A 19560-nucleotide genomic window follows, 5' to 3' on the forward strand; every position below is an offset into this window, starting at 1 on the left:
CCTGACTGACACAAAAGCACAGGATGAGAATAAGGATGAAAAGAGCTTAGAGCCATCAGAAACCAGGTCAAAGCTCCCAAATCCCCATGCAGCTGCAGCAGTGCCAGTTTGAGAAAGTATGACCAACTCCCCTGGCCCCGCCCCTGGCATGTCCTTAAATTCAAACACAGAGAAATTCCATTCATAAACTCATTTTGCCCAGAGCTAAATTTCCCTTGAATTTGCCTAAATTAGCTCAGGCTTTTCTGTCTTAATTGGAATGACTGAATCATCCAAGGAAGAAAAGAGAAAATTCAGCCCCCCAGAGGGTTAGTGATATGCTAACATTTCCTAAGTGTTTACCAAGGAAAACTTCTTACTGACATTGTCTCATGTATGATGCAGTGACCACCCTTACCCCATCCTCAGAGGAGGACGCTGGGGCTGAGGGAGTCTCGATGACAGGCTCAAGACCACATGGCTGGCCCAGCCCAGTGTGAGCGGTTTATCTGATGCCAAGGCCTGAGGCCTTAGCTGCTCCTCCATAAAGTTCTCCCCATCAGACCAGACGCATTGTAATTGATTTTGCTTGGCCCTGGAAGGAGCGAGGTGTTATCAGAGCAGATTGCTCTCCTGAGTGTGCTTTCCTCAGTCCCACGAGGTGGGCGGCTGGTGAGGACACTGCCAGGGGCCGCCAAGCAGCCCGGGCGGGCCCACGTGGACACAGTAGCAGCAGTGTGCCTGCACTCGTGGGCCTGCAATTCATGTCGGAGTTAATTTAGCAGACAGGGACACTCAGATACGTGTTGTTCCCTTCACAGTGGTCTGCTCTGGGCGCTCTCCGCTTAGTCCAATAATCCTCTCATTATTGAAAATATCACCAGAACTCTAGAAGCTATCTGCAAAGGCACAAGGTGGAAGCAGCTAATTTAACTTCACATGCACACACACATACACATACACACACATACACTCGCACACATACATATGCACAGACACACGCACAGAGCACACGTGTAAGCCCGGCTTACTCATCCTAAAGGCTCATCACACTTGGTTTTAGACACCTTTTCTGTTTTTCAACTATGACATCGCCTTCCCTTGGTGAGATTTGCCAGTGTTACAGTAGTCAACAGAGTATGTCACAGCCCCTGAAGGTGGCTCCAAATGGTGGCACAGGTGGAGCTGGAGTCCAGAAGCTCATGGAGCACCCTTTGAAGATAAGAACTCAGGTAGATGTCTACACATAGGCCACGTGTCTCACAAACACAGGAACCATCACAGCGCAAGTGCAAATAGCCAGTGAGCCCTGGCCAAGCTCTTCAAAAGTAAAAAAATCTTTGGGCTCAGATTCCCAACAAGGCAGCCAAGTTAGCCTCACTAACAGAGGGACTTAGGCTTGCCTCTGGAATCCGCCACAGCTGGGGGCTGCAAGCACCAGGGATCTTCTTCCCTTAGCTCAGGAGAGGTGGCTCCATGTGCACTAATTATGCTCTTTAAAAAGATATTGGCAACCAGTGGAGTGTTGAGAGGCCTACAACAAACTTTTCACAGGGCTATGATAAATCTACATTGAACATATCCTTAGTTCAGGGTCCTGGGTTGAAGATGCAAGGAAGTATCAAGAATGGTCTGGTCCTTACTCATTTATTCAGTTGACAAAACACTTATTTGAGCTTGTCCACTGCCAGGCTGATGCTCTGCACTAGGGACACAGAGATGGGGCTGACCCATTCTCTGGTCAGTGCAAGAGACCAACACACCAGCAGATGTTGAGCTTACAAAAGACAGGCAGTGTGTCAGAAGTTGGCACCAGGCCCTCTGGCTTAAAGAAAAGGGCATCCACCAGCCACAGAGGGTGGAGGGTCCCTGAGGGGATGGAACAGAGCTGACACCTGAGGACAGGGAGCATGAGGGAGAAGGGAAAGAGTGGCCAGGCAGCATCCGGAAACTGGAGAGGGCAGTGTGACCATCACCATGTACAGAATGCTGCCCGGGCCAGGTGTGGCTGAGTGTCCACCCATGGGCCCTCTCTGAACTCCTGCACTGCCCAGAAGTTCTGAAATGTGAAGGTCAGGGAGCCTTTCAGGGTGGGGCTAGAAGCCAGCCCAAGGAAGGGGTCTCCAGGGGCCACAATGAAGATCCCTGGAACAGCCTTTTAGTGGAGCTCAGCCTTTCCCTGGCATTTGTGACTATATACATGTATTTGTTATCTTTTCCCACTGCTCACCAAAGCCCCTGATTTAGATTAAACCTATAGGCCTTAGATTAAAGGCTACAATTAGATTATAAACCAGTATTTTGAATTTGGGCACACTTTCTGGGTTTGACATGTAATATTATGGTCAGCTTCCCAGCAACGTAAATGAAAATGATTTGTGGACTTTGTGTGAGTGAGTGCTCCAACCCCTTCCCACATCTGGCTGTTCTCAAGTACAGCAGTGAAAGCACCCAGTTAGACCCATAAAAGGAAGATCTTTTGGCCTCTTTCTGGGAAGCTTGCCACACAGGCCATGCCCTGTGGACAGGGTCCTTTGCGATGACAGCTGGGGCACCTGGCAGCTTTGTGCTCCCTCTTCTGGATGGGGCAGACCCCACTCCCTCCAGGCTTCCAAAACAACAACCCCCTCTCCATCTTAAGCACATGTGTGTGTTATCCTGACTGCAGAGAGACAACCTAAAGCCTTCTCCTCCCTTCTGGGCTGAGAGACCCCCTCACCATCCTCCAACTAGGTCCCAGGAAGAGGGACCATCCACCCAGCCTCCTGGCTTGACACACCTGGGCTCCTCAACACCATGAAGTTCACCTCCTCTGCTCCAGCGGCTCACACCCTGTCCCCACTCTGGACCTCCTCTTCACCCAGGAGGACTCTGCCTGTCTTAAACCCAAGCCCTGACTGAACCCAAGGCCTCCAGTCCCCTCCAGTCTGCAGCACACCACCACACCTGCTCCTGGGCCTTGTTGAGACCTCCCTCTGTAGCCCCTGAACGGGTCACAATCACTCAGTCCCTCCTGGCTTCACTCTCCCTCCTGCTGGGTGGATGTCATGCTACAAGATGCCAGTGCTCCTGCTGATGTCTTCAGCTCCTTACCCCTGCGGTCCCCCCGTTCTTTCTCATGCTGCCGTAACTCCAGATGGCTCCCGGCCTCAGCTCCCCAGGGAGAGTCAAGAGCTGAAGGAGGCCTATAGGCCACCACCAGTGCATGGCCTTCAATGGCCTTCAATGGCCTTCATCCACAACTCACCCTTACTCCAGCCATATTCCTCCTAAACACGTTAACTCTCAGCTAACTCTCCAGCTCTCAGCAGTGTTAGTTAAACCTTCTCCTCCCTCCCAAACCTGTGCCCCAAGAGTCCCCATCCCTCATTCTCCAAACCTCACCTCCAAACTCAGAGAGAAGATAGGAAGTTGAGAGAATTTTCTTTATTTTTTTGAAACAGAGTCTTATTCTGTCACCCGGGCTGGAGTGCTGTGGCATCAGTCTAGCTCAGAGCAACCTCAGATTCCTGGGCTCAAGCAATCCTCCTGCCTCGGCCTCCCAGAGTGCTATGATTACAGGTGTAAGCCACCACTCCAGGCCTCAGAATTTTCCATTTTATGTCTTCTGTCACGAAACCCGAGCAATCTCTATCTCTCTGTAGGCACCTTTATCTCTGTCCTGCCATCTCAGCAGAAAAGGAACTCCTTCCTGTGATAGGCAATGTACCCACAGCCCACCTGTTCCTCCGTGTCCCATGTTCTGTCTCTCTCCCCTTCTCAAACTGTTGCCTCTATCTCCTTGCATCCTGCTGATACACCAGCTCTCTGCTTCCTGGCTTCCTACCCTGGGCTCTGAAACTATCCGTATAGGCCACCATAGGGCCTTTGAAGATAAACCCAGTGTAAATGTGCAGCACCCAGCAGCCTTTGCCACTTTTGTGCCCTCCTCCCCCGAAACACCCTTCCCTGGGCTCCTACAACTAGACCCCCACTTGGCTTTCTCCTGTGCCAGGGCCACTCCCTCCCAGTCTCCAGTTGCCACTTCAGTGTGGGTTATCCACCCAAAGCTCCTGCCTCTTTCCCCTCAGACACACTGCCTGGGAGACTGCAGCCACACCTGGGGCTCCCGTCCCTCTGATATGGGGCCACCTTCTGATTCCACTGCCTGTAAGCCAAACGCAGATGGTGCACCTCCGCATGGGTGCCCCAGAGACACTGACTCAGCCTCTTCCCAGCCAGAAATGCTCCTCTTCCTGTGTCCTCCCTCTCTAAGGAGGTCACCATCCTCCACCCACCTGCCCAATCAGAAACTTTCAGCCGCCGTACATTGAGTTGGGTGGCAAAGTATGTGCTAGGGTCCAATGGTGAGTGAGCACACAGAGTCCCAGCCACTACCAAGGTTATAATATGACTGGGGCGGGGAAAGGATGAATCAAATCCTAACACATGGAGATGTACAATTTGGAACTGTGAATGGTGTTCTTGGGAAAGCTCCCTGAAAGCACTGAGAAGACCCGGGATGGGGGCTCCAGCATGGCTGGGACTGCAGAGGTGTCCCTGAGGGTGGGCCGAGTGAACAGAGGTCTGAAGATGATGGAGAAGTGGAGAGTTGCTCCCAGTTTCTGGACTTTACAATGTGCTAAGGTGGAGGACAGCCCCCGTGAGTGGGTGCGGAAGGGAAGGGGGTGGATTCTGCTAGGGCCACGCTGAGACTGGCATGCCCATGGGCACCCAGGGAAAGATGTGGCAGTTAGATCTGTGAGCCTGGGCAAGGGATGCAAACTTGGGGGTCATCACATGTTCACAGAAGGGGAGGTTGCTATCCGGAATGAGTGCAGAGGGAGAAGACACGCGGGCCAGCCTAACCCTCCCCCTGACCACTGTAACCCAGACAGGCTCGGAAGATCCTCGGGGCACCAGGAGAAGAACCGTCCAGAAGAGTGAGGGGAAGGCAGCTGAGCATGCGTGTAGCACGCGGGAGGGCAGCCAGCTCTTGCCTCTAAAGGGCATTACTTGACTTTGAGTATCTCCCTCAAGGAGAATCTTCCTTGGGAAAGCAGAGCAGAAGTTTAAAGAAGGCAGGTGTTGTGTACAAAAATCAAGGGGAAATTAACCATAAATCATGTCGATGCCTTATGGAAATACACAAGCCTTCAAACAATAACATAATTTGTAAAAGATGGCAAGTTCTTAATATCCAGGCAACCTGGAAGAGCTGCCGCCTCATCAGCTTTACATAAAGTCCCAGGCAGGAGTGGGAAGGCTTCCCTGGTTGCCCGCAGTGTTCCTGGCGGGACTTGGGCTGGCTCCGAGTGGGCAGGCTCTGCCCCATCCCTGTGCCCTGCTTTGGGGAATGCCACTTGGTCTTGTCCCTATGGCAGAACGAAGGCCTGTTGAGACTGCTATGATGGGCTATGCTGGAGATGCCCCGCAGGGTGCAGAGGTTACTAGGATGAGATGGAGAAAGGAGGCCTGGGCAGGTGAAGGGGTCAGGGCCACCCTGCCTCAGCCTGATGTCACCCCTGGATAGCAATGAAAAGCCCATGCCCTCCTCCTCCTGTCTTTTTCCTTCATAATTAAGCCCTGAAGTTAGCTAATTGCTCAAGCCAGAAACATGAAACTGCATCCACCTCCTCTCTCTTCCTCTCCCTCCTTCCACAGTCCAGCCATTGCCAGTTCTTCTTCCTTAACTTCTCTCAAACTAGCCCCTGACTATATCTCATTTTAACCTGAAACTTCTGACACATCCAAGACAGCTAAAAGAGCCCCTTGATGCTTTGCTCTCAACTGTTCTCCAAACTCCTGTCAGCAGGTATGACCATTTCTTTTCCTGCCCATGGTCTCTGCATTACCTACAGGATAAAATCCGTGTTCCCTGCTCTGCATGGCAGTCATAACCTGTCATCACCGTGCCTCCTTCCAACTCACCCCCGGCCCTATCTCAGCAGTATCCACACCCTGCCATGTTCCAGACACACAAACTCTTCCCTCGTATGTCTTTTCATGACCTCATCCCCATGAACCAGCCACTCCTCCTCCTTAGAACATCTTTTCAGACTCTCCCTTCATCAACTGCCAAACTCCTACTCACTCTCCAAAACCCAGCTTGCTTGCACCTTCCCTATTAAGGCATCTTGTCTCCCTCTGTGGTTTCTCACTCCGAGCTCTGAGCCCACACCTGCCTATTGATCTCTCCAGGGCCATAAAGGGGAGATACACCCCAGCCTATCCATAAACATGTTGATCCCCACAGGAGGTCATGAGCTGCTCAAGGCCGTCCCATCTTTATAGCTATAGGTCTGGCCAAGTGCATGGACACTGAACAAATGAGTCAAGAATGTCTTTCTAAGGCAAGCTCCAGGGGAAAGAGGGCCTCGGCCCTCCTGAACTCCAGCTCCTCCCTCCTGCCCTAGCCCTTGCTGCAGCCCTGTGGGTACTGCAGATCACTGTTCTGCCCCAGTGCCACTACCCTGAGTGCCCCTGTCTCACACAGTTGTGGCCCTAGTTGCCCGGCAGCCAGCTCTCTGGGAAGACCGTGACAAGAGATGTCCTACGTCACCACACGAGGCAGTAGCTCAGGTCTGAGACCCCAGGTGCTGCCTCCCCATGGATGAGCGATGGACACAGCCATCCACACCTGTATCCACTCCTCACAGCACCGCTCTGTGCCGGCTCCTCTCTCCCGGGCATCCTATGGGCCCAGGAGCTCAGAGCAGGATTGCAGGGCGGATGCTTTGACACTCACCCCCGAGGCAGGATTGGCTGTCCAGCCCAGCTCTGCAGTAGCCGTCCTGGTGTCCATTAACGTTTCTGCAGATCAAAATGAAAACAATCGATGAGTCAGAAGATTGCTAAACAGTGGCCCTTATGTTCACAAAGTTATTTACCATGGTAAGTGTCAGCGCTAGAAGGGTCTTTGGGCATCTTCAAGCCCAGGCGCCCCTGTGAAGCCCAAGGCTCAGAGAGCAAAAGGCTGCTGAGATCATGCTGCTCACGGCAGAGCTGGACACAGACCCCAGGTCTCCTGAAGCCATATCCAGTGCTCCCTCCCTAGTGACCCTGAGCCTCCTGTGTGGGGCGAAGTCTTCTGCCCACCACCCATTTACCCCCAAGATCCAGCTTCATCCCAGATTATTTGACCCAGAGGCTCTTCCAAGGCCATGTGGACCATGTGACCAAATTTAATTCCTTCTTCAGGCCTTCTTGGGCCATCTCTTTTGGCCCTCTCCTCCCCACTGGGCTGCTTCTACGATCTCTGTCTGCCCTCCTTCCTCCTTACACACTCTCCTCTGTCTCCACATCTGGGTTCTGTGTAGACACCTTAGGGTAACTTCCCATCAACTCGTGCACCCTCCTACACGTCCCTCTGCCCCTGGGCCCAGACACACACTCACCTCTTTCCCCAAGACTTTGCCAAAGGTCTCAAGCAGCTTTGGCAAAGACTTCACCCGGACCACAACGCACATCTCACACCACAGCAGCCTGCTGTGCCTGCAGTGATGTGGGAGGGTGATGCAGCAGCCAGCTCCCTGGTGACCAATCCCCCCTCCCCGGCCTCAGGAAGGAAAGACAAATGCCAACCTCTGCCGTGAACTCCTGGGAGCCATCAGGGGTAAATTGCACATATTTAAAGTATACAACCTGGTCAGTTTAGTATATATTTACATCCATGAAACCATCACCACAATCAAGATAATAAATATACTCATCACTCCTGGAAAGTCTCCTTAGTCCCTTTGTAATCCTTCCCTCCCTCCTGCTCCCAACTCACCCTGTCTCTGTCCCAGGCAATGACTGATCTGCTTCCTGTCACTATAGAGTAAATGGCATTTTCTCAAATTTTGTACAAATGGAATATAGTATATACTTTTTCTTTTAAATCTGGCTTCTTTTTCACTCAGCTTAGTTGTTTTAAGACTTATCCACGTTCTTATATATACCAACAGTTATTCTTTTCTGTTGCTGAGTGACATACCACCATTTGTTTACCCGTTCACCTATTGCTTTCAGTTTGGGCCTATTCCATGGGAGTATGAATGTTCCAGTTCCTACACATTTTCACTGACAGTTGGCAAGGTCAGTTGTTTCTAATTTTAGCCATTTTAATAGGTGTGTAATGATATACCATTATGGTCCTAATTTTCATTTCTTATTGCTGAATGATGTTGAACAATTTGTCACATGTTTATTTGCCATCCATATATCTTCTTTGGTGAAGGGTCTATTCAAATTTTTAAATGCAATTTTAAAATTGGGTTGTTTATTTTCTTATTGAGTTTGTGAGTTCTTTATATATTCTAAATATAAGTCCTGTGCACATATTTTCTCCTCTGTGAATTATAGTCTCATTTTCTTAACAGTGTCTTTCAAAAAGCAGAAGTTTTTAATTTGATGAAATCCATCTTATCAATTTTTTCTTTTGTGGTTTAGTGTTGCATCTGAGAAATCTCTGCCTAACCCAAGGTCACAAAGATTTTCTCTTACTTGGGTTTATAATTCATTTTGAGTTAATTTTTGTATAAGGTGGAAGGTATGGATCAATGAACTTTTTTTTCAAGTGGATATCCAACTGCTACAGAGGAACACCTTTTAAAATTTACACAGTCGTGCCATATAGGCTGATGGAGGTGACTTACTGCCCAGAATTCCCCAGGGTATGTATCAAAGGAACAGGCACAGCACATCTTAGCTGAGTAGGTGCTCAGCAAAAAGAGGTGGCTTTTTTTTCTCCTCTGTGTCCCCCACAGCCCCCTCCCACTGTGTGAGCAGCTATCCTATGTTCACTGCTGCAGGGAGGAGATGTGAATGCAGAATGGACAGTTACAAAATCTTGGGCCCACTGCGAATCAGAAAGACTTCTGGTATAAACCAGAGGTTTGGGAAGGACTGCCTATGGGCAGGACTGAGAGAATGAAAACAGAAGTGATTAGCGAGGAGCTGTGCTGAGAAAAGTGGCTCCCTATGCTCTCATGGCCCAGTGCTCAATCCCAGAGAGCTGCTGCCCCAAGGAGAAATGGTGGGCATCTGTCCTGAACACAGGGCCTTGGACATGCAGCATCCCAGGGCAGTGAGGCTGACATGGCAGTTAAGGGAGCCCAGGAGCCTGAGGGCCTGATGGGTCTAAGGAAGGGGACGCAGACCACCCAGGGGTGACCTGAACAGGCTATAAGCCAGGGTCGGGTGGGGTCTGGGGCATCTCAGTGGGTACCTGTGTGGACAGGAGCCAACAGAGCCAGGGAGCACCTCCCTCCGCAACTGAACACTACGTACCTGTGGAACGGGGCTCAAACTGGAAACTGCCAGGAGTTAAAGTAGATAAAGCAAGCTGCATTTTCTCACCCAATTTGAATTTGAGTCAGACTAAGAGTCATACCCTGTGCCTATCTGAAGGAACACAAGTGCGAGAGCAGGCTTCTGGAGTTTGTTTTCTCCCCCAATTCTTCTGACAGCTGGGGAGGCCTGTCCCCGCATGGAGCAAGCCTCCCTCCGCCCTCATCTCCACTTCACGGCACTAATAACGATCATAATGACACACCAAATTTACATAATACACTTCTCAGAAGACACTCCACGAGGCTCTGCAGAAACTCATCTCCATGATTATTAAAATGCCTCTGCCAGGTGGGCCTGAAGCAGGGGCAACTGAACCCACGTGGCAGAGCTGGGAACCAGCGCACAGAAAGATGCAGTGCTTTCTGCAAAGTCACACAGCTCCTCAGGACCCCATAGCCTCAAACCTTGGTGCATGGTCCACTAGGCAGACCTGCGCTTCCAAGGGGCTCTGCTAAAGCTCCAGCTGGGGCGGGAGTGGGGTCCTTGCTCATAAAGACAGAGCCACAAAAACGCCCAGAATAATGCATCCCCCAACCCAACAACAGGATCATGTTGAAGGAGCAGTGAGCAGACACAGGACGCTGACTGCGAGGGAAACAGAGTTCAGCATCAAAAATAAGAATCAGCCTTTACTCCTAAATCTTCTAAGGACTTCTTTGTTCTGTTAACCCTATAAATATGGTCTAAGACTTCATAATGGCCATAGTCACCTGCTTAGGGCTGTAATTAATCTGCTTCCAAATAATGTTTTCCATCCACCATACTGGACAGAATCTGCAGCAAGAGGAATCCATTTCTTTACATCCTGCCCACCTTGGAGACAGAAGACCACAACGCCGTAAACCATGCACTCGATATGATTAAGGGCAGTTTCTTTTCTGGCACTGAGCGCTCCTGATGATGGCACTACATTCTGGTGGGGGCTGAGTAAAAGTGATTTGAGGAGGTTTACATCTCCCTGGAGAGGAAGAGAGCGCTCATTTGCATTTATAAAGCATATTGAGAGTTCTGGAAGAAAGTTATGGTGGAAGCACAATTAAATATTTACCATCACTTCTGCTCTCACACAGTGGCACAGGGACCAAACCAGCTGGAAGTGCATGTGCTGCTGTCAGATCCAAGGATGCCTACAGGGGACGTGACTCTGGGACCCACGCCCACCACCTGGCCCCTGCCCTCCGGGAGCACTTGCTCACTGCCCCGGGTGAGGGTGGGGGCGACAGGAAGGGCACACACAGTGTGGGGTGGGCAGCCTGAGTCCAGGTCCCACTTCTACCACTTAGTGGACGTGTGACCTTGTTCACGTCATACAACCTCCCCTCTGCCTCCCCCTTTTCTCCCTTCCCCCCACCTCCCTCTCTCCCGCTGCCTCTTCATCCACAGAATAGGGCTAGTGCTGGCTAGCACACAGAATTATTGGAGAGGGGGAGACTGAGTGAGCTAAAGCACTGAAGAAACATGTGGTATTATTATTATTATAACTTAGTCACTCCAAGTTTCAGTCTCCTTAGCTATGAAAAGAATCTGATGACATGGTATCTTCTATACGATACCTATAAGGTATTCATAAGAATCTGATAGCATTAGATATCTAATCTACTGTCTTCTTTGCACTGTTGTGAAGACGAAGGAGTAATACATGCCGGGGCTACAGGCCTGCACAAACTGGAGGGTGCCCAGAGAAAATCTTGGCCTGGGTAAGGGAAGGACGAAGTCATACCTGGCATCCTATTCGGTCTGAGCCATGAGAAGGAGACTGGAAAACTAAAGGGAACAGGCACAATTCTGCAGGTGGGGGATAAGCACACCTGTTCCCAGAGGGAGAACCAAGGCAAAGGGAGACACTTGTGGTTTCCTGGGCAGGTGTGGATAGTGATAGGGAAGGCAGAATGGACTATCTCTGGTGTCTCTTGGGACAGAGATGGAAAGTGACCCCAGAGGCAATAAGGGGAGGGCAAAGGAAAGCTGAAGGGAGCCAGTGGAACCGCCCAAACAGGCTGGGGAGCTGGGAATATAGTGAGGCCAACAGGGGAGACAGAGGCGTGACTGGCTAGGGTTGGCTTGACTGGCAAGAACCTGAGAAGGATGGGTGCATAAGAGCCTGGCAAAGAGATGCCATTTTCCCAGGGGACATTTCCCTGTAGAAGCTTCAGTGTGGAAACCCTGACCGGGGTCACTGCCTGGGGTGTGGGTGGTGGGCTAGGTCTGAGCCCCCGTGAGGAAGAAGAGGCAGCTGCTGCCTGGCTCTGCAGGCAGTTTCCATTTTTGTCTGGATTGGCACCTTTGCAAGTACTGACATTTGGGAAAAATCAGATACCCATCATGGTGAAAGAGGGATAAATAAACTCTCTTCTTACAGCTCTGCCATTCTTTTTGAAGAGACATTAATCAGATATTCAGCTGAAGTATTTACAGTATCCTTCTATAGCAGTAACAAAATACAGCAACATATACAGACTGATGGAATAGTGGCTTCCAGGCCTTCTCTACCCAGTGCCTCATGTGTATTTAATAAGGCAAGTCCACAGACCTTCCAAGAGGGACTGGACCAGTGCCCCCATGCAGTCATTTCCCTGTGTGGCCCTCTGAGGCCCTCAGAACTTCTTAACTCTGGAAGCCACACCATGGAGTAGTTCAAGAATAAAGCTCCGGTTATGCAAAGGCAAGGAAGTGAAAGTTGGCCCACTGCACACAGGGCACAAGGCAGCCCCAATTCCCTCCCTCAGTCTTCACAAAGGATCCTTGGAAGAGGCCTGCACGGTGGTAGAAAGGGGTCTAGGTATCCACTTAACACAGGATTTCTGAGTGGCTCCCATGGAGGTGGATGGGGGCTGCGTAGGCACCAGTGTTTGAACAGAGAATAGACAGACATCCCAGGCCTCAGGGAGCTTGCAGTCACATGGGAAACAGAAATTAATCCAATAACCATGCAAATAAATCTGCAATTAGAGCCTCAGTGAGTGGCAGGAAGTTGGAATCCTAGGGACAGTGTGAGCACTGAATAAAATGGCAGGTGCATGGAGGCTGGGAGGCAGCTGGCACTTTATCCTTCCTTTCCCCAGCTCTTGGCTGTTGGAAGCACAGGGACCACCAACATGCATGCACACACATACACTCTTGCCCTAAGATCGAGTCCATGCTGGCAAGAATAGGATATATTAAATACTAAAATAATAGCCCCTAGTCCCAAATCCAGACTGCTCTGGGTGCCGAGAGTGTGCACGGCTAGGCCCTCTGCCTTTCCCATGGGTCCCTGCTATGCCCTCCAGACCTGGTCTCCACATGCCCTGCCCGGTGCTGGACAGGCCAGCCCTGCTGGCACAGAACTCCTGGATGATGCCCACATGGCTCTTCAGGTTGTCTACTGCCCCCCGATCCCCAGCCCCCATGGCACGGGCCCAGCACCAAAGGCATCTAACGCCAACTCCACACCATGCCCTCTGCTGCCAGCGCAGCCTGGTCTGCCTGTAATCTCATCGCTCACCCTCTGAACTGGTCTCAAGCTGCCTGCCTGGACCGGCAAACGAAGAGGCTTTGGGAACTGGATCTGGGGATGGGGTTGGTTGACCATGAATTGTGCACCAGCTAAGCCCAAGTGCCTGTGTTCTAGCATGACCAGTCCTAGCCCAGCACACCTAGGCAAGGCTGAAGTAAATGTTCCATCTCCTGTGTGTCTACTACCAGCTAAATCTTCCCCCTACATCAATTCTCTCCTTCTTCTTCACACTGACCCCCTTCCAAATTTTCCTGTAATTCTTCCCTGGAGCCCAGGCGTGAAATCTCAGAGGCATTTTTCTTTGATTTCTTTCTCTCCCTTAGTCTCTCATCAGATCATTCGCCACATTCCAATGACTCTTTTTTTGCAGTGTCCTGTTCTGCTGTGTATTCCTTTCCACTCTCAGCCACATGTCTGAGCCCAGGGCTTTGTTCCTGCACATCGGGACCACCGCAACCACCTCCTAACTGATGTCCCATCTGGAAAGCCCCATCTGAACTGCTCTCCCTGCACCTGCCAATCTCATCTTCTGACACCGATGTAAATAGTTCTGCTTTTTGATAAGTAACACGGCCACACTAAAGAAAGCCTTATGGAATTTCAGATCCTATGACCACCCAGTAATTTCACTACCAAGAATTTATCCAAAGGAAATAATTCCCTGTATCATGAAGATGTTCATTACATTATTACCTAGAATATGAGAAAAACGGGACCAGCCCACCTGTAGGGGAAGGAGGAAGTACAGCAGAGTACGTTCACACTCCTGGAGGGCTATGAAGACAGGGTAGCAGTGTGCACAATGTCAGCAGCAAAACACAAAGCAGGAAACAGAACATACTGTACTGCACAGAAGCAATGCAGGGGACTGGGTTTCCACTGAGTGGAACAGGTATCAATCTATGTACGAAGACTGGAAGGGAAGATGCAACCGCTGCTGAATCAGGGATGCTGGTTGCAGATGATGTTTCTCATTATTATGCTGCTTTACAAGACTGAATTCAGAAATAAAAATTTAACCAATCTTCAAAAAATACCTCTTTCATCACGTCTCGCCCCTCTACTTTATTACTCTCAAAGTCTCTCCCCTAACTCCAAGCTACGCTACAAATATCTGGCCTTCAAGAGCCTTCTGATCCAAACCCACGTCTTCCAAACTGATCTTCAATTCTCCAAAGGAAATCCTTCCTCCCAGCTCCCTGTTTTTGCTCACATCATCTCTTCTGCCTTGAATGTCTTCCTTTACCTCTCTCTCTACCTGAAATCTTAGATTTCTTTTTTTTTTTTTTTTTTTTTTTTTTTTTTGAGACAGAGTCTCACTTTGTTGCCCAGGCTAGAGTGAGTGCCGTGGCATCAGCCTAGCTCACAGCAACCTCAAACTCCTGGGCTCAAGCGATTCTGCTGCCTCAGCCTCCCGAGTAGCTGGGACTACAGGCATGCACCACGATGCCCGGCTAATTTTTTCTATATATATTAGTTGGCCAATTAATTTCTTTCTGTTTATAGTAGAGACGGGGTCTCGCTCTTGCTCAGGCTGGTTTCGAACTCCTGACCTTGAGCAATCCGCCCGCCTCGGCCTCCCAGAGAGCTGGGATTACAGGCGTGAGCCACCGCGCCCGGCCCGAAATCTTAGATTTCAAGACCTACCCTAGCCCTACCCACAGAAGTCATCCTTCCTGTAAGTAACTTGTGCTGTTTAGATGGTTGGTTTTAGTTATTGCTTTGGGTTTTTCTCCTCAAGTGTATTCTAAGTACCTTGAGAGGGCAGAGCTGTGGCTTGTGTCCCACAGAGTAGTCAGGTGCCCTCATAAAATATGAATGGTCATTAAACCCCGAGATCTGGGTTGGAAGTCCCAGCACCACAATTGACAAGCAGATCAAGTCACATCTGAGTGTCAGAGCCCTCACCTGTAACTCAGGTAGAGGCTTTCCCTCCTGCATCCCGCCCTGAGCCAGGGGGCCAAGTCCAGAAAGACGCTCTATGTTTTCTTAGGAACATTCATTTGACTAACAGTTATTTACTGTCCTTGCCAAGTGTAAAACGCGAGGCAAATGGAAGCTCTTACTATATGATCTCCATTGACTGATGTGTTAGTAATGGCCAGTGAGGAAAAGAAACAAGCCTTGAGAAACTGAAATGAGCCAACCCGACTCATCTGCTGAATGACTGACTGATTGAATGAGTCTGAACAGGCATTTAAATTATAAAACAAGCTGTGAAATTTGCTCTTTTAAAGGACATACAGATCAGCACAGTCCTCCCCACCACGCCCTTCTCCTTCTGTTTCTTTTATATTTCAAGGTGCAATTAATTATGGTAAGTAGGAAGAAGCCACAGTTTAGATGGGTCACAGCATAGCAATGTGCCCCAGGGAGTTGGGATGGTATCTAGAGCCGGTCTTGGATCACAGGTGGCATAGCCCACAAGCAAACGGGACGGCCCAGAGGCATGGCTCTGACTTCCCTTCCTCCAAGGGCTCTTCCCAGGTAGGCTCCCAGAGAAGCAGACCAGAGTGCCGGGACATGACCAGGTCTGTTCAGTGCACGGAGCTGGGGAAAAGCTGGGAATAAGCCCCCAAAAGGCTGTGTTCTATGCCCAGCCCAGCTGTGGGCCTGGTACCTGGCTTGTAAGGGTCCTTCACCTTTCTGGCCCAGGGTGTCTCTTCTGCTCCTAGTTCTTGGGGTGGTATCTGAGAAACATGACAAGAAACTAAAGAGGACCTCTGGAGCCAGGACAGAGTATTGAGTGTGAAATGTCTGATTTCCTTAAGTACTAAGTTCAACAGTTGATATCTCTGACATTTTACTTTTACACTTCTAGCTTTATTTTTATTGTGAAGGTACAACCTCAGTCTTTCAAATGCATGGCTTGGCTTGTGATTATCTTTCAGAATTTTTTAGAGCAATTTTTGTGAAATCATGGATAAGTCAAAAATTTGTGTTATTTTCTAATATGAGTTCCATCATGGAACCAGTGCAGCCTCAAAATATCGACGAAGTGTTTGGGAAGGATGTGGCTAATGAACACACAGTACATTGATGGTTTGAGAAGTTCTGTTCTGGTGATTTTAATCTTGAAAATGAGCCATATGGGCGACCTAAGACCAAGATGGATAATGATGAGCTGAAAGCCGTAGTGGAAGCGAATCCATCTCAACCTATGCATGAATTAACAGCAAGGTTTGACATTGTTATTCCAACAATATTGGACCATTTGAAACAAATCGGCAAGGTAAAGAAGCTGGATAGATGAGTTCTGCATGAATTAAATGAGCAACAGAAAAGAAATCACCTCAAAGCGTGTCTTTCTTTGCTGTCACGACATAAAGGCGAACCATTTCTACACCGTATTGTGACGTGTGATGAAAATGGATTCTTTTTGATAATCACAAGCATTCGGCACAAGGGTTGGATAAAGATAAAGTGCCAAAACAGTCTAAAACTGAATATTCATTAAAAAACAGCTAATGGTATTTGTTTGGTGGTCCAGCAATGGTATTATCCACCATAGCTTCATGAAACCTGGTCAGTCGAGTACAGCAGATGTCTACCACAACCAGTTGGATGAAATGATGAGGATCCTTGTGATTAAGCAGCTGAGATTGGTCAACAGAGACAGGCCAATCCTCTTGCAAGACAGCGCTTGACTGCATGTAGCACAAACAATGCTGCTCAGATTACAGAAGGTGGACTTGGAAACTCTCTGTCATCCACCATGTTCACCAGACCTTGCACCAACTGACTACCACTTCTTCCAGGCTTTGGCCCACTTCATTCAAGGAAAAATATTCAACTCTCAACAAGCTGTAGAAAAACACCTTTCATGATTTTCATCGCCACTTGCTCTCTAGGCTTCTTCGCTGCTGGCATAAGCAATCTACCGTTAAGATGGCAAAAGCATGTTGATAGTTTAGGCACACACTTTCATTAATCGTATTGCTTCTTGTTTGAGATATAATAAACTACACTTTTGATTTGAAATCAGACATTTCATATGTAACGACCTAATAATTATAGCCATGATAACCAACCCTGTTTCCAAATAAGGTCAGTGGTGAGGTACTAGGGGTTGGGACTTCAACATAACTTTTTGCAAGGGACACAATTCCACCTGTAACAGGGGGGTTAGGATGCTGGGAAATAAGGCTATCGAATTTCCTCAAACAAATACCAGGGCCCCGTGCAGGGAGCTTGGGGGATACAGGGATGAGGAAGGCCAGGTGCCTCCCTCCGAGACATCCATCCTAGCAGGCAAGGGGCCGTCTCCATTTGCTCCTTCAGACCCACTCTCTGCCCTTCTCTGCTCTGCCTTGTCCTGGGAGGCAGCCCTTGGGAGAGGCCCGCAGGATGTGGGGAGGGAGAGACTGGGGTGTACACTCCGGCTCCTGCCTGCTGAATGGCAGAGGGTGGTGGCCTTCTGCAGCCACCGCCTTTGCCTGGTTTCTGAGAACATGTCTCCCTCCCCTTGTCCTTTAGGTCTCGGGTGGTAAAGGCTCCCTGTAAAGTCCCCAAGTGGTTTGTTTTCTTTGTTTCCTGTCTTTAACTCTGTGCAAACCTTTGTAAACAGTCCCTTCATTAATCTCCTCTCAATCACCTCTTTCGACTGTGCCATCTGTTTCTGCCAGACCCTGATGATACTCAGGGCTTGAATTAGTAGCCCGTGGCAGGCAGCACCCACATCTCCAATATCCCTTCCCCGCGCCCCGAGCCCCACGGCACTCCACACAAGGAGGCAGCCACATGCCAGCGAGGCCATGTCCTGACCACACTGGACTTGGATGGAGTAGAGAATGTGGGTCTCAGCTCTACCACTGTCTGGTTGTACGACCTTGAGCCAATTACTCAGACATCTAAGGCTTGTGTTCAGCCATCCACTAAATGAGGATAATAATGTCCATTTCACAAGGCATTTGAGGGAAGTCAGTAAAATATTATTTATCGAGCACTTACTGCAGCCTCTGACAAGTGGAAGTTGGTCTGCAAAGAGCTGTCATTGTTGTTTCCATGTCTGGTCCTGCCGTGGGGAGTAGAGCCTCTCGCAGGCTCATGTTCCTGAGCTGCACCCAGTGGGACTGGGACACCTACTGAGTCTGCAACCCTAATGCTCACTCTGAAGGGTGGGCTTCGGCTCCTCTGAGTCCTGGCTTCAAAACCACCTTTCAGCCTCAGTTGATTGAGAAACTGCACTGAGCCCTCCTGTCACACTCTAATTTCTTCTCAACCACCCCGCTTGACCCCAGACATGGGCACTTGGTGCAGCCTCCACCTCCCTACGTACACCGTGCATGGGGGAACCAGGATGGGCTGAAACCTCAGCAAGGGCCTCCCTAGCTGGCTGCTCCTAAAGACTAAGTGGATCTGTGTGGCCCCTTGGGTCTAAAGCAACAGGGAAGGCTGCCAAGAAGGAGCCCCAGAAGCCATGTGGTCCATCCCCACCCCCTACACACACTGAGACACAGTGCTGGGCTTTTGGGGGATTCGGTGTTTTCTCTGTGCCTGGTGCACATGCAGAATACAAAAGGCTGATCTTGAAGGGGCTCCCGCCACGGGCTACACTCTGAACAGAGCCACATCCCAAGCACAGCACTCCCAGTGTGGCCCTCCTCGGCCCCTGGCCTCCTGGCTCCCTGGGCCCTTGACCCCCAAACTCACCCCCTTGGAGATGGAAAGTTGTTATCTGCAGTCTCCCTCAGCCAGACCTGGGGGTCGCAGCCCCTCTCCTGGGCTGGAGGCAGAGACTTTCTGCACTAGTTGGAGATGAATGGCCATATTAGGGCTCTGGACTGGGCGTGGTGGTGCACAGGTCGGGGAGGGCAATGGACCTACGCCTCCCACAGGACCCGTGGCCCGTCCTGCCCACAGCGCACCAGGGCCCTGCAGCCTCTGCTAAGGACAGCAAGAGTCCCCTTGGTCAGGTGCTTCACATCTGACAAATACAGTTGAGGAATCACTGGTTTGGGAATAACAAGGCTGGGAAGTGGATTCCTCTACTATCTACTGTCTCATGTGCCGCCAGAGAGAGTCTCCTCTTGGGAAGCAAATAAGAACTTAAGACAAGAGTCTTTCCTTGCATCCACAGCCCTTGGGAAAGGGATGAGAAAATAGCTCAACTGTCCCTTTGAGTGTCCCCAAGGGGCCAAAGCCAGGGATGGTGCTTCAGAACAAGCGCAGTGGTGACCACAGTATCTGCGTGTTACCCTCCCATATGATATGCTGCTCATCCTCTTGACACACCAGGCCTGACACGTTCACTCTTTACAGTCAGGGGATTTCAATCCCATTCTTGCCTCACAGTAGGTGGAAGCTCGGTGCTGGGCCTGCCCTCAGGAGACTGCTCTGATGACAGGCTGGCACCCAGGGCTCCGTGCACCGCCCCCCATCATACTGCCTGTGCCCTGCAGCCTCCGCACACTCGTCATGCTTCCTGTCCATCTCCATGCGGCTCGCTGACAGAGGCGGGAACCGTGGGTGCAGGGACTGACAGCTGCCCTCCAGCAAGAGCAGCCCCGAGCAAGTGAGACCAAATGCAGGAATAGGAACATGGAACCAACAGCCTTCCTTGTATCTGGGGTACAAAACATCCCAAACAGCTACAGTCCTTTTGCCTTTCATTCCTTCTACCTCAGCTCCCTTCCCCATTCTGATATTTGTATTCCCTCATTCTTTAAGATGGCCAGACACCTTTTCATATCCATATGTGCCCTTCCTATGTCTGAAAATAAGCCACAGTCAGACAGCCAAGAAGAAAGCTCGATCTGGCCACCCTGGCT

The 19560-nt window shown here is 50.1% G+C and overlaps 1 protein-coding gene across 1 annotated transcript in view; it reads right to left on the reverse strand.

Moving 5' to 3' along the window:
• The window catches only part of EPHB1 (EPH receptor B1), a 414697-nt gene that overhangs the window by 281526 nt on the left and 113611 nt on the right, over positions 1-19560 (reverse strand). The window contains exon 2 of the mRNA XM_012787778.3: positions 6707-6771. Coding sequence (XP_012643232.1) covers positions 6707-6771 — 65 coding nt within the window. The remainder of the gene's footprint in view (positions 1-6706; positions 6772-19560) is intronic.

The sequence above is a fragment of the Microcebus murinus genome, chromosome 1 (assembly GCF_040939455.1).
Source record: "Microcebus murinus isolate Inina chromosome 1, M.murinus_Inina_mat1.0, whole genome shotgun sequence".
NCBI classification, from domain to species: Eukaryota; Metazoa; Chordata; class Mammalia; order Primates; family Cheirogaleidae; genus Microcebus; species Microcebus murinus.